Raw genomic sequence first — 27611 nt, 5'->3', positions numbered from 1 at the left:
TCAGGGGAGTGACGGCCTGGACACACGACGTATTTCACATTAGTGAAAAGACATTAAGATTTGTATAAAGTTCTGACTGCTGGCCAGAAGACAAAATATGTTCCACGTATACTTAAGTACACTCCAATTCCAAACCTCTTACATTCTCTAGTTCCAAAGATGGCTTTCTGACTTGTCTTACACAGGAATAAGGTGTGCAATGCACTTGTATTTGAGCTTCTGAATTAAGGAGCAATATACATTAAATGGGGGAAAAAAAAAAAAGAGGATACTATTAAAATCTACTTAGATTGTGTACATAAAAAGGATCTTTGGGCATTCATGAGACCCAGTTTAACTGTGTCTCAGGAGCAACTTACTTTTCAAAGTTATAAGGAAATGTATTTAACTATTTACAAAAGTAAAATTTCTAACATGCACTTTACAAAATCATGGTCTTATTTATCAGCATCTTTTCCCACAACACAGGTATACATTAAAAAATATTGCTCAAGAACATAAAAATATATATTATCTCTTTCCTTTACCATTTATGCACATAAATATTTCACTGAAGAAGATGCATCATTCAATAAACAAATGCAAAAACTGCTTTATATAAAGTGTGGTTCTGATACTGCAATATAAAATATAAAATGATTACAATATAATTAGCTATTAAAGAGCTAAATTCAAGAGATTTGCAAACCAGTACAGCAGTAAACAGTCTCTTGTACAAAAGTCCATTAAGGAAAAGTCAAGTCAACTTTGTAACAGGTTACATAAAACTAAGGGTCAATAAATGCATTGTTAATGCACAACGAGAGCGCTGCTTCATTGGCACGTTCTTCAGTCTTGTTTGGACTAGATGTCAAACTTACTGTTCACTTTTTGGTTCATCTTGTTTTCCATTAAGTGCTTGATCAACTCTGTTAAAAATGATATAAATAATGAGAGACGTGCAATCTTCTTTCTAAAAATAATGATTACTTCGAGCACAGAATACTATTCTGTTAAAACAAAGCTTTGCAAACAAGCAAACATAGTAAAATGGTTACCAAACATTACTTCCCCAACCAGGAGAGAGAAATTTTAAAGGCAAGAGAACAATGGCAAGAAATGTAACTCTTTTAACATTAAAAATTGTAAAGTATTTTATATACAACTGCACATATATTTTCTTAAATTCAAAATACAATTTATATACTGAAATACTGAACTGCTGGGGTAAAGATCCAAGTGGTAAGAGATTGGCGGGAGAAACAACTCCTTCAGAAATAAATTTTTTTAACAAAAATAATACAGTGCCACCACTTGATCAATTAATATTTTTTAATTGAGAGATTAAAAAATATGTATTTACAGAAACCATAACTAATCTCCAGAATCTATGTGTAAACTACAAATGTAAATGCCTTTCACTTGTTTTGATAGTAAAGAGCCAAAGAATGTACAATTAATAAATATATAGATGATTAAAAATCTGACTGGAATTAGTGGGAGATTACAAAGAGGTCACATCAAAATTTGAGCAAGTGGGGATTAGAAGATTACATAATTACTGCACAATCACAGACAACCCTTCAAAGACAATATATAACAATCTATCAGTATCCTTAAGGAGACCTGGTGCCATAATGGATTATGAATCAGGCTACTAACAGCAAGGTCAGCAGTTCAGATCTACCAGCTGTTCTTCAAGAGAAAAATGAGGCTTTCTGCTCCTGTAAAGACTTATACCCTTGGAATTCCGATACTGGGTTGCTAAGAGTCAGAACTGACTCCCCCCAACCACCACCAACACTATCACACTCATAGTACTTTGAAGTGCTGATGGGGTGTATAAAATCATCTGGTACGACAAAGGAAGATACATGTCACACTGTTTTCCATTACTGTGATCATCATGCACCAGAACATTACTGATTCAGACCTAAAAGCCTCCACCAGTGGTAAAGTCAAAGTAGAAACATTTAAAAATATTTTCATAACGATGTCAAAAATTTGAAAAGTACACACTCTTAATATGGTATACAATAGACTCTGAAATATCCTTATGAACTAATTACTTTGCTTTTTAATTTAGTTGAAACAGTTTTAGATTTGATATATGCCTGGTCCCACTTGGAATGAGTTGGCTGATAGAAACATCTCAAACATTTACAACTAGTATGCTATAAACCCTCCTAGTTTTGTACCCTCTCCTATCACAATGAGAAGATTTCACCATAAATAAGCTTTCCCACCCCTAGCTTTGACTTCTGGTGTGGTGCTGTAGAATAAGCTCAGGGCCATAATGTCAGTTTGAACCAGAGTCGGCAGTTCAAACTCACCAGCCGCTCCTCAGAAACCCTAAGCAGGGTGGCTATGAGTTGGAACTGACTGGATGGCACTTAACAACAACAACTAGCTTATATTAAGTTGGACAAGAATAAATACACACACAAAAAAGAATAAATACACACACACAAATTTAGATAAAATAGTAGTGGTAGGTTTCAAACAACATATATGTCAACAGTACAATAAGTTCCATTTAAAAATTTTTGATCTAAAAGTACTTTGTAACAGATAGTTAAGTACTAAGGCTTAAAAAAAATTTTTTTTTAAAGCACAGCTAGGACACTTCACTTGGAAGCTTCCTGAAGCAGCCAGCTTCAAAATATTCTACAATAGATTTTATTTTAAATTCCAGCCAGTTGTCTAGCAAAAGCACATCAATGTCTATGGAGGAACAAGACACCAGCAAATCACTAAAATCACTTTTAGTCCCTCTGTTAGAAGTGTTGGCTAAACTGTAAAATGTTATGTAGAAATTTGATGCTGTCACTCTATCATGTGGTTAACTGAGCCAAAATCTTTTCAAAGTTCAGAAAGTCTTAGTTACAGCTAGTTACACTTGGTTCCTTAGAATGGCCCAAATGACACAAACCATATATAAATCTTAAGAGTTTATCCAATGATAATGCTTTGCTAACTTAACTTGTATTTTAAAATCTATTAGCAAATTAGATCCAAATACTATATTTCAATAAATTACTACATACAATGGCAATAATTTTATACCCTTGCTTTTCTTCTTCTATGACAAGATATTAAAAGATAATAGTTTGTTATGCTCAAAGCAGAATGTCCAGAAATAAACTTAAAATGGAAAGCAGTGTTTAACTGTTAAATGGCACACTGAACTTTTAGGTATTTTATCACATTTGGCTGGTTAGCAGGCCATTTAATTTAAGCATTTAAGGAAATCAATGTTGGTTAGCCAAAGAATATATGCATTGCAAATATAATCATCAACCCCAGGGAAATAAATTATGAGCCATTAAAAAATTCATATGAATATTTTAAAAGCACAAGTTATAGAATTTTCTTTTAATTGGAGAAAACATATACATTCTTAAAAAGTAATAGATGTTTCAAACAGTATTCTTAGTTAATTTCTCTGGTTTCATCTTCAGTATTAATACCAATCAGAAGGGGGAAGAGATTGTTGCCTTTATTGTCTAATTAGCATTATGTTGCTAAGAGCAACCAAATTAGTTCCGACTCACAGCAACAACTGTATAGCGTGTTTCCAAGGAGTGGCTGGTGGGTATGAACCACTGACCTTGTGATTAGCAGCCCAGTGCTTATCCTACAGTACCACACCAGGACTCTTAATTCGTATACATGTGTTCATGCAGGGCGAATCCAAGTCATATGTAGCATAAGAAACTTTGGATTCACCCTGTATCTGGATGCTGGGGTATATTTATATTTACATATGCTACCATCTTTGTCTACAAGCTAACCAACCAGTAGGGAAGAGTTAGTCTGTGCAATGCAAATAGACTAGTCTAGATGCAACCCATTCAAGGTGTGCATATACCTTTTTCGTTTCTTTTTTAACTTTTCTTCTTCATACCTTGGTAGGGAAGAGTTATTTCAGTAAATATACATGTTACGTAGATGAATAAAAACTCAAAAAAAAAAAAAAGGAAAAAAAAAGGCACTAACAAAAACCCCACAAAAACCCCATAAAAATTTATAAGAAAAACAAAAAATTTAATGCACACTATGTATAAAGTGAAAGTGGACTAGGTAAATCTAGTTTTGACACGTTAAGCAGACTACAACCTCAGTTTAACGGAACAAATGAATTTTTCTATGACATTGTGATGCTTAAGTATTTACATTCTACCAAGTACTTTCAAACGAAAGATGGAAGTGAATTTTAGAAACAGAACTACTTCCCAGCCAGTGGAAAGTATCAAGACTGGGCTGCTATAAACACTATTTTATTACTTTAGCAACATAGTTCTTTGATGACATCATGAGACTATTCATGTTCAAGTTTGGAGAATGCGCCTCAGTACTGACGGATGGAGAAATCATCTCTTACATTATGGACAGTCCTTAAGAAATATCAAACAAATGACAACCAGAAATCATTTCTTCTAGTTCTATGACTGAAACTTTGACTTACAGGAAGCAGTCTCTAGGTTTAGGAAGGTGTTGGGAAAACAGTTTCTTCCTCATTTCTCTTCAGTATAAAAAAAGAACAGTTACAAAATATTTGTAATTGATGAAGTGAGAAAGAAAATAGGTATTGAGAAGTATTTACCTCTTTTATATCAAAATACAAAGATCCAAGACAATTAAATAAATAAAACTAAACATACTGTTTTATGCATTCTGGGATGCCAACATATTCCATGGGGACAAGTTCCGCTAGTTCTGCCAAATTAAAGACGTATCTAATTTTTTGGCTGAATTTTGAGCTATGGAGGAAAATAAAAATAATTACAACAGTATTTCTGATCAACAGAATAGACAAGAAATTTATACAAGGAGATTTGTTTTGTTTTCCAGAAGATTACCTAATAAATGGTCTTGTAACAGCCAGAAGTGTTCTGATAAACCAAGAGGGATGTACAATAATTAGAGATTTTAGGTTTTTCCGTAACCTGGATTTAAAAAAAAGAAAAAAAAAAATCTCTACATATCTAATGCTAGAAGAAAAATAAATAATCAGAAGTGTGCAAGTTTATATAACATATTTAAAAAGCTTATCCAACAGTTCTTAATTAGGTGTAGTATTCCTGAAGAAATTATTACAGACCCTCCTGTTACTATGAAATTAACCGTACTTCATTTGGCCAGATATGTATCCATGGTAGAGCCTCCTATGAAATGTCTCCCATCACTGGTGTTCACAACTCTGTCAACCAGAGGCAGAGGCCAATATCCAATATAGAACAAACTGGTTTCATTTTCCAGGTTGGAAGGAAATTGGTACTAATTCCTTCAACACTATAAAAGACACTGTGTAGATTATAGGAACAGACAATATGTATCAGACCTAACTCCTAATCTTAAAGAGTTCACACTGCATTAAATAGTCTGATTACTTAAAATAGAGATATACGTTGAAATACTCAGAGATGAAATGGCATAATGTCTGAAATTTGTTTCAAAATAATATGGGGAGGGGGAAATATTAAAAGTATTGTCCTACGCCTATTTAAAATGGTCAAAAAAAAATTATTACAATAATTCTAAAAGTAGGCATAAAAGTTCCTTTTTTTAAAATCAAAAGAACTGCCCATGTCCTGCTAACAAATACAGACCTATTACTGAGTCTGAGCGCATTAAAGTTCAAATTAGCTAAGGCCAAGTCAAAGCTAAGTCTCTTTCATTGTCATACATTTTTAGAGCTTGTTCTAAAAAAAAAAAAAAAAGACTACAGTTAAAACAAGCACCTCTGAAACAACAGAAACATGCTAAGAATTATAAATGAGACAAGCACTCAGAGAATGTACTAAAATAGGGAATACAGTAAGTTCTCCAACCTTTTCTAAGATGTAAACTGTAGGAAAAGTGTTCAATGTTGTATAAGAAAGGAGAAATAAAAACCTGTTATGAAATGAATAAATGTAATTTAGGAAGTGAGTACAAGGCTACAAATGGTAACACAAAATAAAAACTAATCTACTAAAGCCAATGTAAAAATTATTCAAATTAGCTTCCAACCATATTCACATTACCTTCTGTCAATCTGCTGGTAGCATTTCCTGAGCCACCCTAAACTGGGCATTTTTCTTCGAGTTGTTGCACCATTTAAGTAAACTATCATGTAGTTTTCTGCTACTAACAGCTCCAAAGTGCCAATAACATATCTGTAAAAACAAACTGAGATTAACTGAAATCCACAAAACCCACTGTTGTCAAGCTGATTCCAATCTACAGCAATGCTACAAGGCCAAGTAGAACTGTCCAGTAGGCTTCCCAAGACTGTGATCTTTCTGGAAGCAGACTGCTTCAACTTTCAAACCCACTGACCTTTCACAGTTAGCAGTTCAGTGCTTAACCACTACACCACCAGTCGCCCCAGATATTGCTGTGCAGAACTGAACTCAGTTCTTCAAATTACATAATTCTCTCTTCTTCTCAATGGAAGCAAAAACTATTAAGTGTTTAAACCTGATTATGGTCCCTTATAATTTTTTTTTTTTTTTAGCATTTTAGAGATATGTATTGAAATGTTTATAGATGAACTGATTTGATATCTGAAGTTTGCTGCTAAATAATACAGTGGAGGCAGGAGGGAAAAGTGAGAATAAAGTATAAACTGATCATTATGGAAGCTGAGTGACTGATGCACAAAGGGTTAACATACTTCTCCCTCTCTACCTTTGCGTATTTGTAATTTCCTACAATAAAGTTTTTAAAAACTGCACTATTCTGAGAAACAGAGTGACCCTCTGGAAACAGAATTGAACTATGTTAGCTCAGTTCTATTTGGCTTCTAGGGCTAACTGTAACTTAGCTATGATGTTGGAATCAAAGTCACTTTTACAGACCTGAATGTGTCCCTTCGTTTTAGAATTTGACAATTTTTCTATACAGTAAAAAACACCCAAAATGGCAGTTTCATAATGCCAAGAAGTAAAGATTTGCAGAATCACAACTGGACATTTATCATTTTTATACTGTTAAAGCTAACTTCTTCAAATTAAAGATCTATAATAATTCTAAATTAGCTTAGCATTCTGTTCAAAATTTTTGTGAAGACGTACTTACTTAAAAAGATTGTCCATCAGATATCTATAGTTAGGTTGGCTACTTTCAGGCATAAAACAGACAGCAAATACAACAATTGCATTTAATCCATCCCCATAATATCCTGAGGGAGAGGAGAGAAAAAACATAAATAAATTACTACTGTTATTTTACTCAGAAGATTTTCCCAAGAATTTTATATGATTGATTTTTTATAGTAGTTCATCTTCCACAAACTTCAGGACCCAAAAAAAATGGGTTTCTTAATTTTACGTAGTCTTATAAACACAAAACCTGAAAGCAAACTAACTCACTGCCATCAAGTCATTTCAGACTCAGAGCAACGCTCAAGTACAGAGCACAGAGCAGAACTGCCCCATAGGGTTTCCAACCACAGTCTCAGGTGGCAGCCTAGGTCTTTGATCCTGGTACCACCAGGGTTCCCCGTGTAGTCTTATACAGCTTTTTAAATCCCCTAGAGCCAAAAGAACACAAAATCTGAAGCGGAAACATGAGCACAAAAACTAAAACACAATGATAAAGCCAGCCTTATTTTAGCAAATTGTTAAGTCCCGTTGAGTCGGTTCTGCCTCACAGTGGCTCTGTATGGGCTTTCCAAGAAACAATTAGTGTATTTGAACTGCCAACTTTGCAATTAGTGGTCCAGTGTTTATCCTAGAGCACCACACCAGGATCCCATTTCAGATACAATCATCTGAATTTTTATTATATATTCTTATGCAATTTATGATTAAAGTAGACGCTTCTCCAAAGACAGTTTTCTATTCAACAATGCTGAGCATTTTGCAGATTTTAGGCTATTAAAACTAAGAGATTACCTTATGCTGACATAATTCTAAATGAAGAAAAACAGTGCTAAAATGTGTGCTTTCATTATAATCTCTAGATATTAAACTGTATCAATAACAAGTATTTTTGCTTTAACCTTCATTTCTATTGTAAAATTTTAGTATCTCAAGTACATTACAATCTTCACTACCTTAATCTCTAAAGTCACAAAATGTACTAAATGTGGTAATCCAATAGAATAAAATGGCCCTGTTTCCCCCTGAAAGAAATAAAATGCTGTTTTTGAAAGATACAAGATTTAAACACCAAAAGGCAGGTCCTTCCAGCTTGTTTCCTAGGAGTTGAATTAATGTGTAGCTGTGGGCTTCTTGATTGAGTTTATCCTGTTTTCTTCATCTGAATACAATTTAATTAGGCAGAAGACTGTGACCGCAAATATTCAAGTGGTTTCCTTTCAGATGAATGAAGACTGCACAAATAAGCAGGGGAATGAATTCAGCACAGAGTAAATTAAGTGGAAATGACTATATGAAAAAAAATCAATTCTGCTGAACCTGTGTGCCCTCTGTCCTGTGATGGTGGTGGTGGTGTGCCACGGAGTCAGTGCCAACTCTGTATAGGTTTCCAAGGCTGTAAACCTTTATAGGAGTAGAAAGCCTCATCTTCCTTCTGTGGAACGGCTGGTAGTTTCGAACTGCTGACTTCTGAGTTTAGCAGCCTGACTCATAACCACTACGCTACCAGAGCTCCTTAGGAGGAATAAAAGACACACCGAGGACTGTCTTATTTTCTTTAAATAACTTAAACACACAAAAATATGTTGTTATGTAGTGTCAGTTCTGACTCATAGCCACCCTATAAAGGGTTTTCCAAGGAGCAACTGATGGGTTTAAACAACCTATCACCATCCAATGCTCATCTTCTAGCATCACACCGTATACATAATATATAAAATGTTAAGTGCCATTTAGTCGGTTGCAACTCATAGTGAGCAAGAAGCAGCTGGTGGATTTGAACCACTGACCTTGTGGTTAGCAATCCAGTGTTTATCTTATAGTGTCACACTAGATCTAAAAATGTTACATAATGTTATAATGTTTTTTATTGTTAAGTGCCTTCAAGTCAGTTCCAACTCATAGTGACCTGTATAGGGTTTCCAAGGAGTGGCTAATGGGTTTGAATTGTTGACCATTTAGTTGGCAGTCCAGTGCTTCTCCTACAGAGTCAGACCAGGATGCCCATTTCATGGTGTACAGATTACATACCTCAACAAAAGGGGAAAAGTAAAGTTCCAGTCTTGGGCAGCTAAAGGTAGAGAGTCAGAGGGTGGCAGTTTTGACTGCATACCTTTGTGTACTTTTTTTTTTTTTAAGGTTTTTATTGTGGATTGAATGCAGGTTTACAGGGCAGATCATCAGTTTTACATTCAACAAATCATACACCTTGTGATTATAATCCCCTCCATGTACCATCAGCTAACACTATTTTTTCTCTATATCCACTTTAGCTTTAAAAACAAAACAAAACACTCAGGCTTATGTAATAATTTATATCTCCAAAGGGCACATTCTGCAAGTCAGCCTCCTGGCCATCAGCTTAGTCCCTCTCTTCCCATGAATCTAGAGTCCTCAGCTGCTCCCCCTCTCCATGACCTCATCTCTGCCTCTGGATAATGTCCTGGATTCTGCTTGTACGCTTCTCCCTTGATGGTCGTAGGGTCCTGTTTCTGGACTGTAAGATTAACCACTCCCATTTTTGTTACATACCTTCTACCTTTACAATTCTGACAGTCGCAATTAGTTATGATAACAATTATTCACTACTGAATCATAAGAATCCCCATCTCTTTTCATCAGACCTATCTAGACAAGATGAAATCTATTCAGTGGGGACTCTTTCTTTCCCCTCCATACTCTTAAAGTCCCTCTTGAAACCTTGTAAGCCCATCACTTCGTGCCTTTATCGCCCCCTCATTTTAGGTTGTTGTTATTGTTAAGTGCCGTTGAGTCGGTTCCGACCCATAACGACCCTGTACAGGGTTTCCAAGGCTGTAAATCTCCCACGGAACAGCTGGTAGTTTTGAACTACTGACCTTAAGGTTCGCAGCCCAACTCGTAGCCACTACGCTATCAGAGCTCCTTATTTTAGGTAGCCAGTAATTAAGTTGCCCGTCCCTATTTACCCTATGTACAGCGGGGATAGCATTGACACTTGATGTGAAGACTCCTTCCCTCTGTTGGTACTTAGAGTAACTACCTGAGTATAGGTCAGGTTCATCAAATTGTAGCAATTTACCCTTGTTTCCTTTATCAAAAAAAAAAAATTTTTTTTTTTTTTGGTAATCTTCCTCTAGTAGAATTCTGATTATTGAACCATTGAGGCAAGATCAAATGGGTACTTGTCTGCAAGTTTGGGTGTTCTTGTGCATCTCCCCTCACTTCATATCAGCTGGATGCTTCTTCACTCTCAGCTCTAGTCCTCTGTGGCTATGTCCTTGGCCATGGGCTCAAGTGTCCTCAGGTCTCACCACACTTTGGAGCAACCAGCCCTTCCTCTTCTCTCTCTCTCATCTCCAGGTCACCGGGAGTCAATGGACTGTGGTTGAACTCATTGCTGCCTTTCCCCCTCTTCCACTCACCAGTAGACCATTGTGGTCGCCAGCAAGCTTACATGCTTGTTTATGTGTTCCCTTTGAATTTTAGTCTTAGAGGGAAGTTTGTCCTGAAGGAACTTGATTGCTTGCCTTAATGTCTTCCTGGTGAACAGCCTGCTTTATTCTTGTAGTTGCCAGTCATGCTGACATTTTTGTTTTGGGTTTTCCCTGATGATCTTTCTTTGAAGATCTATCTTCTGTCACTGTAGCTGTTTCAGGTTGGTCTGCTTGTCCTTTCTAGTGGGAATGTCCCACCTTATAAGGTTCTGGATGGGCCTTTGTGTACCTTTTGAATTTACTATGTGCCTGTATGAACCATTTAAAAATGTTAGTTTTATCCCTTTACTTCAAATCTGTTATGTACCTAAAATGATAGAAAAACTATTTATAAATATCTGTAAGCATTTTATTTCTGATATTACATAAAAAACTGCCAGCATTATCTTTGGTAAACTCTTACCGCCATGACTGATGACTTTTTTATAGGGCTCAATTGCTCTCATGTCAACCCTGTGGTCCTGCTCTCCAATCCGGAACAAACGCCAGCGCCGCCCATCTTCTTTTTCCTCTGTAGCTGTGCATTCGGTAATTGAATCTTTCCTAATTACTTCAGTAGTTTTAGGTTTTGGAAGATCATCTGTCAAATAAAAAATGTTTAAGTTATAAACTGCTATTTTCATAGTTAAATGCAAATTATAGGTTAACCACTTTACTATCTAATTTGATTATCCAGAACATATTTCATTATACCACTGGCAGAATTTTAAGAATCCATTTCATAATAAGAAGAAAGGCTTGCTCTTAATATGAGGCCATGAAATGTCTTTTGGAAATCAGTTATTCAATCTTTCTTAATGCCTAACTCAGCAAAGCACCTTATCACGTATTTATCCAAAGTTCTAATAGTAACAGCCATCAAAGACTTAGTATATTGGCCCTGCAATGCCTTTCTAGATTCTACTTATGAAAACAATGTCTTTGACAGTTACTACTGTGTACTACTTAAAGTAACGATCTGAAAATTGTTTTTGTTGAGCATATAAATTATTCTCCAAACAATATAATTATCAGATAGAAAGTGGTTAACTAGCACCAATCACTTCTCATTTGATCATTTTTATACAGCAATTTATTTTTAACATTCTGAAGTGTACATGCAAAAAACAAAAGTGTATTTAGATCAACATTAGCCAAAACGTTAAGCACCAATAATTAGGTGTAATTTATGTTTCAAAATCGCATTTTATCTAATTTTTAATGAAGTTAATGATTTTCAGAATTTTAGTATCATAGTCCTTACCAAAAGATGGGGGGAGGGGAACCTACTGCATGTTAGTTGTTTTGTTTCCAAGACAAAGCTGTTAACGGAAAATATCCTTCCAGGAAATGACTACAGTAGCATTAAAGAAAGAAGAGACAAAACACAGGCAGAAAACTACTTCAGTATCTTTATAAAATATTGCTTATTATCGGAATGCTTAGTGAACCAGCAAAACAGTGAGGAAAAAGGTGCAAAAAATATATTAAGAATCTTACTTTTTTTTCAACTGCAGATAACTAATGCTAAAAGCTGCTTTAAAGTAAAAATCATTTTAAAGATGGAATATATATAAATTACTTATGACAATGTATAAAGATACTGCTGACAGTAATTATCTAATTAAAGCAAGCATGCAAAGCAACACACATGCCCGTTTCTTTGAATTCCAAATAACGAATGATAAGGAATTCTGGTTTTGGAGCTAGAAGTCAGTCTTTTCATAAAGTACAGTACTCTTAGGCAAACCTATTTAAAAAAACAACACAAAAAAACTCTTCCCCCTAACTCCCTTCTTTAGCCCCCCACCCCTTAAAAAAACCTCTTACCTACTTAGAGTATATTTGGTTTAATACAAGTCTCTATAGGTATTTTTCCACTAACTTTCCTTTTTTCTTTAGATGATCAACTGATTAAAAGTGCACACTTGCAATTACCAAGCAATATTTTGGGAGCAATTCTGAACAAACTTCATAGCACTGGGGCAACTAAGGAAAAAAATATATGTAACTAACTTGCATAATCTATAAACAGTTTTGAAAATATTTGGTTTTAGCAAAATTTCTTATCTTAGTAACAAATGTATAAGTTTAAGAACCATTTATTATTTCATACAAAATTAATATGATTATTTTAGTTGGCCTCATCAAATTTTAAGTTTTTTCCGATTTTTCTAATATGAGACTATCATTGTGAAAGCATGTTATATATTTAAGAACAAACACTCATTAATAAAACCCCGATTAAAACAGTGAAACTCTTACCTTCCCATTCAAACTCATTGCTGTTCTCTGACGGTGTATCTAAGCCATCTAAGTCAATCTCCCCACTCTCATCCAAATCATCGGACAACACAGAGCCATTACTAGGATCCAGTGTCAGGCTAATGTCTGGGGCTATCAGTTTCTTTCTTACTTTATTTCCATTAACTTCTAATGAGTCTGGAATGGAAAACAAAGTAAAGGATATATTAGAAGGAATGCTTAGATGCTCAAATTGAGTAAGAGAAGAAAATTTAACCACTTCATTCTTGAGAAAAGTAACATTAAACACAATTCTCGTACAATGGTTAATTTATAAACTTTGAATCTTGATTACTAATGCTTGACATCATGGCAGGAGAACAAGATATCTTAGTAAAGGTATGACTTACCATATAGTTACCTCTCACTAAATATTATTAATGGTGGTGGTGTTTATGTGCTGTGGAGTCGGTTCCGACTCATAGCGACCCTGTACAGGGTTTCTGAGGCTGTAAATCTTTACGGGAGCAGAAAGCCTCATCTTTCTCCCGCGGAACAGCTGGTAGTTTTGAACTGCTGACCTTGAGGTTCACAGCCTGATTCGTAACCACTACGCTACCAGAGCTCCTTACTATTGTTATGTGCCATGGAGTCGCTTCTGACTCATAGTGACCCTGCACAAGGTTTCTGAGGCTGTAAATCTTCAGAAAGGAGCAGAAATATGAGGAGCAGAAAGCCTCATATTTCTCCTGCAGAACAGCTGGTAGTTTCGAACTGCCAACCTTGGGGTTAGCAGCCCGATTCGTAACCACTATGCTACCAGAGCTCCTTACTACCACCCCTTTCTTTTACTGTAATAGTTCATAAAACCAATAGTTCATACGTTTTTTCAGAAATTCAATTTCAAAAAATATCTAAGCATTCCAAAATTCTTGCCATGACAATTTATTCTCGGACTCCCTGTGACGTAATAAAAACCAATTATTTTTCCCTTGGAAAAGAAATGTATTCAAAAACAGCACAGTTAAAGTTTATCATTTCATTGAAATGTAAAATGTCAGGTTCTTACCAGGTTGGCTCTCTGGTCCAGTTACAGCTAGTATATCTGCTTCAATACTATCATCTTCCGGTAAAGGTCTAAAAGATACACACACATATGTATACTATTAAAGCAGTGTTAAAGTTAGTAATTTATGAACTACTTAAAACTTCTCAGACCAAAGTTGATATAAGCTTCTTATGTAAGATTTATGTAAGTATAAAATAAATGTTAAAATTTTAACAACCTACCACACCAATATAATTCAAATACATGAATGTTAATGCCATGAAGCTGGGAGTTTGGTGGCTCCATATGATAAACACTGGACTGAGAACCACAAGGTTAGTGGTTTGAGCCCACCAGCTGCTCCGCAGAAGAAAGATGAGACTGTCTGCTCCTGCAAAGACTTAAAGCCTTGGAAATCCTATACAGGGCTGCTATGAGTCAGAATTGACACCGCACTTAACAACAACAACGATGGAGCTAGGAGCCCTGGTAGCAACATGAGTTACAAGTTGGGGTGGCTGCTAACCATAAGGCCAGCAGTTCAAATTTATCAGTCACTTCGTTGAAGAAAGATGGGACTTTCTGCTCCCATAAAGATTTACAGCCTCAGAAACACTACACAGGGTTGCTTGAGTTGGAACCGACTCAACAGCACACCACCAACAAGATGAAGCTAAACTGCCACTCACAATGATGGCTACAATGCTTTTGAGTTGAGCATTCCTATGTTGCTGTGTTCATCCTGTGCTATGCAATGATTTAGTTTTCCTATCAGCTGTCCGGATTCCAAATGCTTAGGCACTTCTTATGATGTACCGGAAAATCTCTGACCACGGTGGCAAGGAAGCATCATTTAAATGTAAAGTCTGCTTTTGGAAATATGTGTCAAAGTGGCTGGCCAGATGATCTAGAAGATTTTTATTTATTTAAAAAGCACTGCCTTTAAATAAAAACACAAAACTTACAAATTCTTGTAGATAATTAAAGATATCCCTCAGATCCCAGTTTAAGAATTACCTCATTAAGGCACTATTAGCAAAAGCAAAACTTTTGAAGCTTACATATCTAAAACAAAATTAAAAGATAAATGTTTGGTTGAAAATTAAGATACAAAGAACTTTTATTTCCTAATATTCCAATAATCATTTTGTAATACTAGCCTTCTTTAAGAGGCCCAATATTCATTTTTAGTAAGTGATATCTCAATAAAGAAGTTTTAATGTTTTGTTCTAAATTTGTTTTCATCTGACAAGACTGCTCACATTGGAAAATCTTCATCTTGCCATTCTTCCTTAAGTTCCACACCTTCCATCCTCAGCTTGGCCTCAATGTCAACTATAAGCTCCTGATAATCCAGAGAGCCAATGTCCTATGAAGGAGAGAGAAATAAGTGTCATTAGTAACTGATTTTTCACTTTCAATTTTTTTCTGATGAAAAGGTGAACACCTCCACCCTATCAACTATTGAACTTTACTTTTACCACAGTGGTCTGGTCATGAAACCGATTTATTGGGTTGCAAACACCATTTCCCCCTACCTTTTAAAAATTAATAAACAAAGCAGTACTTACTGTTTGTAGTACCACAGTTCAGTGACAGTGCATGTTTTCAGTTACATATTGCATGAGTGTCTTAGGTTATAATTTAAATTAGTCTTCTGTCCTTTGGATACAGATGTTGTTGTTGTTGTTATGTGCCATCGAGTCGGTTCCGACCCATAGCGACCCTGTATAGGGTTTCCGAGGGTGTAAATCTTTACGGGAGTAGAAAGCCTCATCTTTCTCCCGCGGAACAGCTGGTAGTTTCGAACGCTGACCTTAAGGTTCGCAGCCCGATTCGTAACCACTACGCTACCAGAGCTCCTTTGGATACAGATAGAGTGTAGAAATTGAAAACAGTAAACAGAGCTAACAAAGGTTGGTGGTTTGAAGCTATCAGCTGCACAGAAGACAAGACCTGGTGATCTGTTTCAACCCACAACAACACTACAAGCTGGAGTAGAATTGCCTATAGGGTTTCCAAGATTGCATCATTAAAGAAGCAGACTGCCACTTCTCTCAAGGTTCCAGCTTTTGACCTTTTGATTAGCAGTCCAGTCCTGTGCTTACCCAGTGCACCACCAGACTCCTCCCATACAGATTATAGCTTCAGAAACACTATGTAACAGTTATTACAGAGGATTTCCGTGAGTTGGTACTGAATCATCGACACAATTTATACTTTCCTAACTGTACCAGAGGCAAAGTCAGTTTGAACCACAAGGTCAGTGGTTCAAGTTCACCAGCTGCTCCTCTGAAACCCTATACAGGGTTACTACGTGTCAGAACCGACTCAAGAACACTTAACAACAACAACAACTCAGCTTAGCCAAGCATATTTCGATGATTTGTATTTCCCTTTCTATAGCGCTTCAAGGAGTCCTGGTGGCACTGTAGGTTAGGAGTTAGACTGCTAACTCCAAGGTCAGCAGTTCAAACTCACCAGCTGCTCTGAATAAGAAAGATGAGGCTGTCTGCTTGCAACTACAAAGGGTCGCTATGAGTGGAATCAATTCAGTGGCAGTGGACAGATCTCTATAGCTTCAATGTCACAATTCCCAAGTCAGTTAAAGAAGTCTGTCTATTTATATATTTTTACTCATACTGTATGAAATAAGCTTTCAGAGACTGATGAATGTCTCTGTTTATCCGACTAAGTTAGGTCATGAATTGTATTTTTTTCGTTTTTCCAAGGAAGGGTTGTTGTTAAGCACTGTCAAGTTGTTTCCCTGGTATGGGGTTTCCAAGGAGTGGTTGGTGAGCTTGACTGTTGATCTGGTGGTTCAAACTGACCTTGCAGTCCAGCGCATTAACCTGCAGCCTCACACGGTGCCAATGTGCTCATTTTATAAAGTGAGGAGTCTAAGTGCCATCGAGTTGGTTCTGACTCATAGCGATCCTCTGTATGATTTCCAAGGAGCCGCTAGTGGCTTTGAACCACCGACCTTGTGGTTCAAACCAGTCTTTCAGTCTTTATCCCACAGTGCCACATCAGGACTCCAGGAATGACTAGAGGGGACTAGATACAGTAGATGAGTATTCAGTTTACTTATAAGTAAGTGAATAGATATCCAAAATTATTAAGGAAACAGCAGTACAAAGCATACTTCTTAAGAAATATAAATGATCACTAGGAGTACCAAAACAAAATTAAAAGTGGTTGACATGAATGGAAGAGAAAAGAAGGTACAATTAAGACAATGACTTGTGCTTTTCCTTATAAATTCTTCTACGATTTGATTTAAAAACCATGTACGCATATATGATTTGTAAAAACACTTATCAAACAAATGTTTTAATTTGGTGCCAGTCCTTCAGTGTACACTCTTCACACTCAGGTCAACTAGTCCTCTGAAAAAAGATCTGGTCATGGTTTATGGCTGCCTTATCTACTATGTCATGACAACACTCAACAGATACAAAGTTACAAAGAAAAAGCAGTGTTTTCCAGAACAACAAATCGAACCATGGGGCCAAGTTCAGCTCCAGACCTGAGGGTAACTAAAGTGATTCCACCAGTCTCTACCAAACCAGTAAACCTGTTTTCGTTTTTTATGATTTTTATCCACTTTTTCCTCCTACTCCTAATGCAATCCCTTTCACAGCAGACGGTAGTGGTTGTTAGGTGTTGCCGTTGAGTCAGTTCCGACCCATAGCAACGTTGTACAGGGTTTTCGAGGCTGTAAACCTTTGGCCTGTGGAACTTCTGTCAGGCTTGAATTATCAACCTTGTGGTTCGCAGGCCAGTGTTCATCCTACAGAGTCACCACACTCCTCTTGGTAGTGGTGGTGATTTTGTTGTTAGTGACATCCAGTAGGCTCCAACTCACAGTGACCCTGCATGGAGTTTCCATGGAGCGACTGGTGGTTTGTACTGCCAACCTTACTGCTAGTAGTCCAGTGCTTATCCTAAAGCACCACATTCCACTTATTTATATTAACAAATAAAGCATATCTAATTCTCTGGGAGGAGTCCCGGTGTGGTGCTGTGGGTTAATGCGCCACACTGCAAAGCCATTTGAACTGCCAGGCCGGCGGTTCAAGCTCACCAGGAGCTCCTCGGAAACCCTATACAGGGTTGCTATGGGTTGGAACCAACTCAATGGCACTTAACAACAACAACAATTCTCTGGGGAAACACCAAACTAGGCAATCTTGAGAAATTAATGAGGAAAAAACCCCCGCTTCAGATATAATGCTGCTGCTGCTGCTGTTATTAGGGGCTATCGAGTCAGTTCGGACTATAGTAACCTTTTGTAAAACAGAACAAAACACTGCCCAATCCTGTGCCATCCTCAATTGCTCCTATGTTTGAGTCCACTTATTTAGCAGTTCTTCTGTTTCTAATACATGTTGTTCTTGTTAAGTGCCGTCAAGTCGGTTCTGACCCATAGCGACCCTGTGTAGAGTTTCTGAACAGCAACTGGTGAGCTTGAACCACCGACCTTGCATTTTAAACTAACCTGGCAGTCAGTCCAGCATATTATCGTGTAGCGCCACACCAACACTTTGAACACACATCATACAATGGCTTCTGACAGTAAACCTCTTTCTCTGAGTAAAAGGAAAAGTAAACTAAAAGTGACAGCCTCATCTATTTAGACACAGAATCAGTAGAAAGGACTCCACAATTAAAACCAGGAAGACCAACACTTACTGCTCAGAAAGGTGGGCTTCAAAAAAATTCACAGACAGAATGGAAAGATAATAGAATTTTTCCAAGACCTTTTTGAAGACCCTATGTACTTAGGACACCAGAATTATGCTCAAGTGAGACCAAAGCATTCCATCATCAAAGATTGGAAACTGACAATCTCTTCCAAACTTTTAATCACGACAACTCTCAATGTTTTTTTTTTTAAAGTCTTTACTATAACACGAACAAATATTCTTGTTAAGTACCATGGAATTGGTTCTGACTCTTACTAACCCTTTATAGGGTTTCCAAGGCTTAGGAGGAGCCTTATCTTTCTTCTGCAGAGCAGTTGGTAGGCTAGAACTGCCAACCTTGTAATTTTCAGTCTAATGCTTATATCCGAGCCATACCTAAATTCAGCAATCAGAAAAGTTTCTCATTTTCTTGTCTCACTTTTTATTAGGTATTAGAATATTATAAGGACAATCTGGAGGCCTTTCTCAAATTTTGTACCGAATTAGAAAAATAACAGTTCCAAAAATAAAAGTAGCAAAAGATATGACAGTAGATTCCCAACACCTAGTGCCTGGAACATAGTAGATCTATAAATATTAAATGAATATTTAATTATAAAGTATGATACAATGCTCATTTTCATATATGTTCATTTTGTTTATAAAGCTTTATAAGTAAATTTTACTTCATGTTTTATGCCTTAAAAATGTAATAAAATAGTCTGCAGCAACCAACATATATGTAACAAATTTGTTGGTAAATTGTTATCTGTAACAGAAAAGATTTTTCTTCTTCTTGTAAAATTCTAGAAGACAAACCATGCCTTGTACCTGCTTTACCACTTGGCCAGTTTTGAAAATAGCTTCTCTACAAAGCCCTAGTGTGGTGCTGCAGGACCACAAGGTCAGCAGTTCAAACCCACCAGCCGTTCCTTGGAAACACAAGACAGGGTCCTATGAGTCGGAAAACGGTACTTAACAACATATACAGGGTCCTGGTCTGGTGCTGTAGGATAAGTACTGGACAGCTAACCTAAAGTAAGTTCAGGCTCACCGGGTGCTCCTCAGGAACATTATAGAGTCACTATGAATGGGAACTGTCAGGCACTTACCAACCCTAACCTAAGTTCTTCAGTCCTCTTAGTCCATGTAGTCACTGTTGACTCTAGTATCATACTGAACAATGTCATGTTAATACAGCATAGCATTCTCATGGCCATTCAGTTGACTCCAACTCATAGTGACCCCACATAGGGTTTCCAAGACTGTAAATCTATACTGGAATAGACAGTCTCATCTTTCTCTTTGGAGCAGTTGATGGCTTTGAACTGACAACCTTGTAGTTAACAGTCTAGTGCATATTCTATAGTGCCACCAGAGCTCCATATAGTACAATACTAAAGGGACTTCAAAAAGTTCATAGTAAGATTCCATCATTTTTTAATTCTTTCTTTCCATGAACTTTTTGACGCCACCTTGTATATAAGCATGGATATTTGGTTTAAGAATAATTAAGCTAATTAAATAAACCATTGCATGTTGACTATGACGGGGAAACAGTACAGTAGGTAGATAAAACCTTGACACAACTGACAGTTCTGTTCTTGGAAACACATTCTCATCAGCAGATGCAAGAACAGGAAGCCAACAAGAAAAGGAAATTAGGATACTGCTGACTCATAAGTTAACTGTTTGCCATTTTTTGTTCATAGATGTTTCTGCAAATTAGCACGGGGAAATATACTTGAAGGTGCTTTGCTAAAATAGCCCAACACAACAGGAATGACCTGCTATATCTCCACAGACTGGTGATAGCGGTAGAACATTCTTACTTATGCCAGGCATCTGTGAAGGGCTTAGGAAGAAGTCACTGACCTCAAAGAACAATCGGTTTCTGCACAACACAGATTCAGAGAGGAAGTGCAGTGGTAGATGTAGCCAACATGAAGAAGTGGGTTTCTCCATGCTGCTTAGCAGCATAGGCAAACATTAACTATTGAGAGCATCCCTAGAACTGCTTTAACCACAGCCTAATTTTGCCAGGCAAATTTTACTATTACGTAATGTAACAAAGGTATTGAAGTCAGTCAAAAATGTGGCACCTATCATCCCTCCCAAAGCACTCTACTTAGCTAGGTTCAAGAATTCATCGCAATGGCCACATAAAACTTAAGACAATGCACTCACAATCATGGGATTTACTAGGCAACTGAAGGAGCTCTGATACTGTAGTAGTTATGAGTTGGGCTGTCAACCCCAATGTCAGCAGTTTGAAACTACCAGCTGTTCTGCTCCTATAGGCTGATAGCCTAGGAACCTATACAGGGTGGCTATGAGTTGGAACCGACTCCGGGGCACATAACTACCACCACCACCACCACTAGGCAAGTTAAGATGTTACAATCCAGGATTAGAAATGTTCAGGGCATAGTTATTATAATCAGGCAGGCATCTCTCTGGCCTCAGCCCCTTGGCCTGACCTTGGCCCATTCAGGCCAATATTACAAAGCTCTTATAAGGTTGCTGATAAATGTCCTCAAGGCACACCACAGCACCCTAAATCTCAGCCTGAAGGTGCTAGGCTCTACCTCCCTGGGTCAGCCAACCTAGCTCTTTCAATTAAGTGCCAGGAGACACCCTACTTCTGCAAGCAAGCCTCCTGCCCAAAGTCACTCCGCTTGACTTGTTCCATGGGCTGGGAGGCCCAATGCTCTGGCTAGTTCTGTGTTCTGCTGCTGCTGCTCCTCTGCCCCTTCCCTGGTGTCACAGCTTTCTGTCCCTGGGTTGAGGAATTAAACGCACAGAAATCTCAGGGTCCAAATGACACACACCACTCCTGGCTCTTCTCTGATATCAGTGAAATTCCCCCCCCATTGCTTCGGAGATGGTTCATTTTATACCCATGTAAGAATTTCAAGTTTTCACAATAAACCCTGTTAACAATCACTCATACTTGAATTATACAATCCATCAGCATCTTCCCTTACCCAGACCCATCAGGAAAAAATCATTTGAGAGTTTACAAAGACTACGGTTAGGAGAGACAGTAAATCACGTACTGCACTGCAGCTATGGCCACCAGCACCACCTATAGGAAAAATAATTACAGCTGGCAGAAGGAAATGTCCCGGCAAGTCTCTTACCTCCCCATTTAAACTCTAAAAGTATGTTCACTTTTTTTCCAGTGAGGCTGGCAACACTGAAAAATACTTTAGACCACCCTAAAAATTATGAAGGAGTCCTGGTATGGTGGTGTACAGCAAATGCAGTTTGAACCACAAGATTGGCGGTTCAAACTTACCAGCTGCTCCTTGGAAACCCTATAGTCGCTAAGGGTCAGAACTGACTAGATGGCACTTAACAACAACAACATGGAGACTGCCAAAATATTCCCTGAAAACACTTTATGTTTGTAATTTTCCCCTGAGTACAGGGTCACATAGGCTTTTAAGAATAAAATGAGATGCTTTATCAGAAATGTTAAAATCATAGTCAAAGGGAAACTCGCATAGTACTGGTTTCTCAAAATTGTGAAAATTATCAGCATAATTTAATATTATCCTGGAGATGCCCTGAGATCTTTAAAAAAGATTAAAGTCTAATTAGTTGATCTCTACCACCTGTTGTAAAGTTGTAACTATTGGTTGTAACATAAAATGAAAAAATGAAAAGCTTGGAACATTGTTGTTGCTGTTGTTAAGTACTGTGGAGTGGGTTCCAACGCATATGACCCTGTACAGGGTTTCCGAGGCTGCAAATTTTTATGGGAACAGAAAGCCTCATCTTTCTCCCCCGGAACAGCTGGTAGTTTCAAAGTGCCGACCTTGAGGTTAGCAGCCCGATTCGTAACCACTACTCTCCCAGAGCTCCTTTTGGCATGTTATGACAGTACTGTGCTTTATAGGATTTAAGCTTACCATGTCATCTTACTATTGTCAGCCACAGTTACCTGTTTGGGTCTGACCACACTACCTTTGTGAGTTGTATTCCCTCCTCACTGCTCCTTCTACTCCAGTATTACTTCAGAATGACTGAATTAAACCACTTTCCCAAAGGCTGCTTTTTACATTATATTAATCACTGTCCTGATGTGGTGCTGCAGGATAAGCACTAGACTGCTAACTACAAGGTTAGTGGTTCTAACCCACCAGCTGCTCCTCAGAAACCCTATACAGGGTTGCTATCAGTTGGAACCAACTTGACAGCACTTAACAATAACAACAATTACTGTCCTGGTGTGGCACTGTAGGATAAGAAATGGACTGGTAACTGAAAGGTTGGAAATTCAAACCCACCAGCCCCTCTTTAGAAACCCTAGAGAGAGGGGCGCTATGAGTCAGAACCATTTGAAGGCAGATAACAACAATCACTACAACACTAATCATCTCCAAGGCTTCAACCAACAATTCTGTGAGGTTAAAAAAAAACAAAACAGCTGTTATCAATGCCATTTTACCTTACACTGCATTTGAAACCAAAAAGAGTCAAGGTTTAATATCCAAATACCCAAACTTTAAGGAGCTCTGGTAGCGTCGTGGTTATTAATCGGGCTGTTAACCGCAAGGTCAGCAGTTCAAAACCACCAGCTGTTCCGCGGGAGAAAGATGAGGCTTACTGCTCCCGTAAAGATTTACAGCCTCGGAAACCCTGTACAGGGTCGCTATGGGTCGGAACCGACTCCACAGCACACAGCCACCGTATGGGAGGCAGTGAGACTACCTAGGTAGATGAACAGGGAAAGCCTAAGTCTACAGTGTTTCTGGAACAAGCAGAAAATAGAACAGGTTCAAAAAACATAATATAGATATAATTTCTGATTTAAAACGAATCGATCTGGGACACTTCCAGTGGCATCAGAGGCACCCAAGAGAATCAAATCATTTTTGCCAGGTATTTATAGGCAAATTCACGCAGGGACTCAGCTGTTCACGCTGTTGTTGCTAAGTGCTGTGGAGTCAATTTCGACGCACTGCGACCCTCTACAGGATTTCCGAGGAGCTGCTGTTGGATTTGAACTGGCCACCTGTGGTTCGCAGCCCAGTGTCTGTCTTACAGCGCCACACCAGGCGTCCACGTACACACTCTACATTTGGTTTGCCTTGCTCAGGAAGGTTTAATAAAGTGCTGATTACAAATGCCGCTTCCGTGTCAATTCCCCGAGGGTACGAGGCACACCAGAAATCCAAGCTTCTTTGTTCTGCACCAAGACCAAAGCTGGTTAAAACGTGTACCATGGAGTCCTAGTCACCGCACCCAAATCAGTTGGTGGGAGGTGTGGTCCGTGTTGGGAGAAGGCTTCAGGCCGAACACCACAACCTCAACCAACGGAAAAGGGGTGGCGGGCAAGGCTGGCCAACGCAAACAGGAGTTGAGCCAAGGGCGGGATCTAAGCGAGGCGGGGACAGGGCAGGTTCTACGGCGCCCCCAACGACAGATAATCCCCGCGGCTCCCTCTCCCCTTGCTGCTAGTGGACAGGCGCCCCACACATCCTGCACTATAGGTTTGTTCCTAGCCTAGGCCCACCGAGCCGAGACTTCCCTTCCTCCCACTCACCCCGGAGGAAGCCTCGGCCCCCTCGTTCTCTTCGCCTCTCCAGACCGGCGACGTAGGGCTGACGGCCAGGTCGCAAAAGGCGGCGCCGAGCGGAGCCCGCTCCCCTCGATGGGCGACGGAGACAAGCGCCCAGTTTCCCGGCCGCAATTGCAGCAGCGGCGGCGGCGACGACGGCTGCGGCGGTGAAAGCGGCAGTCCTGACCCGGAAGTAGAGATTGGCGACAGCGGAAGTGACAACATCCAGGCCTTTTCCAGGCGCAGCAGTCCGCAGAGAGGAAGACGAAGGCGTGGCGTCTTCCTGAAGCCCACAAACCCGCCCTCTCTTCAGTGTTGCGGGGTAACGGCCGCTCTTGCACATGCGCGACGGTCCAATATTTTCCGCGGTGGTGGGCTGGCAATCACAGCGGCGGCGCCTTAAAGGCTGGTGGAGTTTCCTCTTTGCTGGGGTGCGGCACTTACAGGCTCAGAGCCATTATTGTTTCCTTTTTGCTTATCTTTATTGATACTTACAGTGACTTTGACCCTGGTAGTATTTAAAATACCCATGGTATAGCTTCCAGAATCCCAGCAAGTCACAAGCCACTACAGTACGAAAAACTGACAGCCGAGTGGTGGTTATCTTACAGTGTTTCTCCGCTCTTCATAAGGTTTTCAGTGACTAAATATACGACAGTACTTAGTTTCTCTTTCCTAGTGTCCCTTGGTCTGGAGGCTCATCTGAAACCTGTCCACCCTGTTTGTGCCCATTCCAAAGAGAGGTGACCCAATGGAATGCGGAAATCATCGGACAATATCTTTGATATCCCTTGCAAATAAAGTTTTACTAAAGGTAATACAGAAAGGGCTGCAAGCATACAGAGAACTTCGAGAGGTTCAAGCAGGATTCAGAAGAGGTCATGAAACAAGGGCCATCATTGCTGATGGATCTTGGATGAAAGCAGAGAATACCAGACAGATGTTTACCTGTGCTATATTGACTACGCAAAGGCTTTCGATTGTGTGGATCATGACAAGCCATGAACAACTTTGCGAAGTATGAGTGTTCCGGAACACTTAATTGTGCTCATGAGGAACCTGTACATGGACCAAGAGGCAGTTGTTCGAACAGAACTTGGGAACACTCAACGGTTTAAGATTAAGAAAGGTGTGCAATAGGGTTGTATTCTTTCACTGTACTTATTCAACCTGTATGCTGAACAAATAATCCAAGAAGCTGGATTATGCTTTTGGGCTTCTGTCTGCTGGGCGGCGGGAAGTGCCTTCCCACAGGATACCAATGCAAGCCTGAATAAGAAAAACAATTTCTTGCACCTAAGCCATGGCATATCAGTTATACAGAAATACCACTTTGGGAAACAGTCTTCAGGAGAGCCTAGATGAGCTCATACAGGTGGGAGACTAATAAATGTTTTTATTTAGATGGGTGGATAGTTACTCCAGGAATCCTGGTGTGGCGCTGTGGGTTAATGTGCCAGACTGCAAAGCCGTTTGAATTGCAAGGTCGGCAGTTCAAGCTCGCCAGCTGCTTCTTGGAAACCCTATTTTAGTTTTTTTTTTACCATTTAGAAAATGTTCCCCTCAATTTACTGAATGTCTTTATCTAGTGCAGCACTGTGGGGTCAACAATGGACTGCGAACCACAAGATCAGCAGTTCAAACCCATCACCTGCTCCTTGGAAACCCTATACAGGGTTGCTGTGAGTCGGAACCAACTCAACAGCACTTAACAATATCTAGACATTGTGAAGGAAAGACATTTATTCTGGCTTGGTAATATCATTACATGTTTTCTTTTCAAAATTATTTTTAATGTCAAGATACTGCAAAAAAAATTTTCAGGCTTTGCTTCCTAAAACTGTTAGTTATGGCAAAGGAGAATAAAGAATTCTAGTTTAGAGGCCCTGGTTAATCTCAGTTAAAATTTCGATGGTAATTCATGTATATTTTAAGTCTTTAATGTTCTTCTATAAGATAGTTTATGACCTTTACTTTTTCTCAGTCTCAACAGATCACTCCCCAACTTGCCCTTCAAGTTCTCCTTCAGCCTGATAAGGCTATAAATTCAGCATTGGCTCAGAGGGTCAGGAACAGAGTCAATTTCAGGGGCTCTCTAAATACATACACATTCTGCCATAATATATTGTGTGGACTTTTGAATGATGTAGAATTCAGAAAGGTGACAGAGCTTATTAAAGTGGATAAAGTGAAAATTGTAGCCTGTGATGGTAAAAATACTGGTGAAAATACTACTGAATGAAAGGGGAAAAATGGCTTTCTCATACCATCTTCTGTTGTTATTCATCACTTTTTGAAGAGAAGTATAGAAGAGACTTTTTAAATTTATTCTAACAATGCAGAGATGACTGCACTGTGCTATACTATCGAAGAATTCCAGTAGAAAGACGCTTGTAACTCTGTAGCCCCGTACATTATCCTTTATTATACAGCATGGAGAAACTTAAAAAAAATATATCAAATGTTGCCTTCCTACAAACATTCTTTATTAACACATTTTAAAACATAAAAAAAAAAAAAAAAAAAAGGGGAGCTGGATTATATGAAGAAAAACGTGGCATCAGGATTGGAGGGAGGCTCATTAACAACCTACGATATGCAGATAATACAACCTTGCTTGCTGAAAGTGAAGACTTAAAATACTTACTGATGAAGATCAAAGAGCCCAGCCTTCAGTGTGGATTGTATATCAATGTAAAGAAAACAAAAATCCTCACCACTGGACCAATAAATAACATTCTTATCAATGGAGAAAAGATCGAAGTTATCAAGGACTTAATCTCCTTGGATCAACTATCAACACTCACGGAAGCAGCAGTCAAGAAAGCAAACAACGTATTGCATTAGGCAAATCTGCTGCACAAGACCTTTTGAAAGTGTTGAAGAGCAAAGATGTCAGCTTGAGGACTCAGGTGCGCCTGACCCAAGCCATGGTTTTTTTCAATAACCTCGTATGCATGCAAAAGCTGGACAGTGAATAAGGAAGACCGGAGGATCATAGAAGAACTGATGCTTTTAAGTTATGGTGTTGGAGGAGAATATTGAAAGTGCCATGGGCTGCCAAAAGAACCAACAGATCTGTGTTGGAAGAAGTGCAGCCAGAGTGCTCCTTGGAGGCCAGGATGGCCAAACTTCATCTCTCATACTTTGGATATATTGTCAGGAGCGGCCAGTTGCTGGAGAAGAATATCATGGTTGGTAAGGTTGAGGGTCAGAGACAAAGAGCTAGACCCCAGTGAGATGGATTGGCAAAATGGCAGCATCAATAGATTCAAGCATGGCAACAATTGTGAGGTTGGCCCAGGATTGGGCAGTGTTTCATTCTGTTGTGTAGAGGGTCTCTATGTGTTGGTACCAGTTTGATGGCATCTAATAACAACACAGTGAGTATGTATTATTCTCTTGGAGTCCTGGTGTGGCGCTGTGGTTTAATGCACTGGACTGCAAAGTCGGTTTGAACTCGAAGGTTGGAAGTTCAAGCTCACCAGCTGCTCCTCGGACACCCTTTACAAGGTCACTATGAATCATAACGGACTCAAA

General features: G+C 38.7%; 2 protein-coding genes across 2 annotated transcripts; one reads left to right on the top strand and one right to left on the bottom strand.

Moving 5' to 3' along the window:
• On the bottom strand, positions 1 to 24231 carry BNIP2 (BCL2/adenovirus E1B 19kDa interacting protein 2). Its single transcript, XM_006831588.1, has 10 exons — positions 24057 to 24231; positions 15077 to 15183; positions 13836 to 13903; positions 12788 to 12964; positions 10947 to 11123; positions 7045 to 7147; positions 6009 to 6140; positions 4842 to 4928; positions 4644 to 4742; positions 1 to 908 (listed from the first exon to the last, which is right to left on the bottom strand). Exons 2-10 carry the CDS (start codon positions 15124 to 15126, stop codon positions 857 to 859), a joined length of 945 nt encoding a protein of 314 aa, XP_006831651.1. The 5' UTR covers positions 15127 to 15183; positions 24057 to 24231; the 3' UTR covers positions 1 to 856.
• A 1143-nt stretch (positions 24232 to 25374) lies between these two features.
• On the top strand, positions 25375 to 26313 carry LOC102818293 (transcription initiation factor IIA subunit 2-like). The gene is made up of 2 exons (XM_006831587.1): positions 25375 to 25446; positions 26056 to 26313. Exons 1-2 carry the CDS (start codon positions 25375 to 25377, stop codon positions 26311 to 26313), a joined length of 330 nt encoding a protein of 109 aa, XP_006831650.1.
• Positions 26314 to 27611: the final 1298 nt, after the last annotated feature.

The sequence above is a fragment of the Chrysochloris asiatica genome, unplaced genomic scaffold (assembly GCF_000296735.1).
Source record: "Chrysochloris asiatica unplaced genomic scaffold, ChrAsi1.0 scaffold00004, whole genome shotgun sequence".
In the NCBI taxonomy this organism is placed as follows: domain Eukaryota; kingdom Metazoa; phylum Chordata; class Mammalia; order Afrosoricida; family Chrysochloridae; genus Chrysochloris; species Chrysochloris asiatica.
This window is presented reverse-complemented; position numbering and strand designations above follow the sequence as displayed.

What these genes read in the sequence shown, in the direction of transcription:
- BNIP2 (XM_006831588.1), bottom strand. Translation starts at nt 15,126, where the DNA reads ATGGAAGGTGTGGAACTTAAGGAAGAATGGCAAGATGAAGATTTTCCA. An exon ending in AAAAGTCATCAGTCATGGCG is followed by an intron (nt 7,148 to 10,946) that starts GTAAGAGTTTAC and finishes CCTCTCCCTCAG; the next exon opens with GATATTATGGGGATGGATTA. An exon ending in ATCCCAGAATGCATAAAACA is followed by an intron (nt 909 to 4,643) that starts GTATGTTTAGTT and finishes CATTTTTAACAG; the next exon opens with AGTTGATCAAGCACTTAATG.
- LOC102818293 (XM_006831587.1), top strand. Translation starts at nt 25,375, where the DNA reads ATGGCATATCAGTTATACAGAAATACCACTTTGGGAAACAGTCTTCAG. An exon ending in GCCTAGATGAGCTCATACAG is followed by an intron (nt 25,447 to 26,055) that starts GTGGGAGACTAA and finishes ACTTTTTCTCAG; the next exon opens with TCTCAACAGATCACTCCCCA.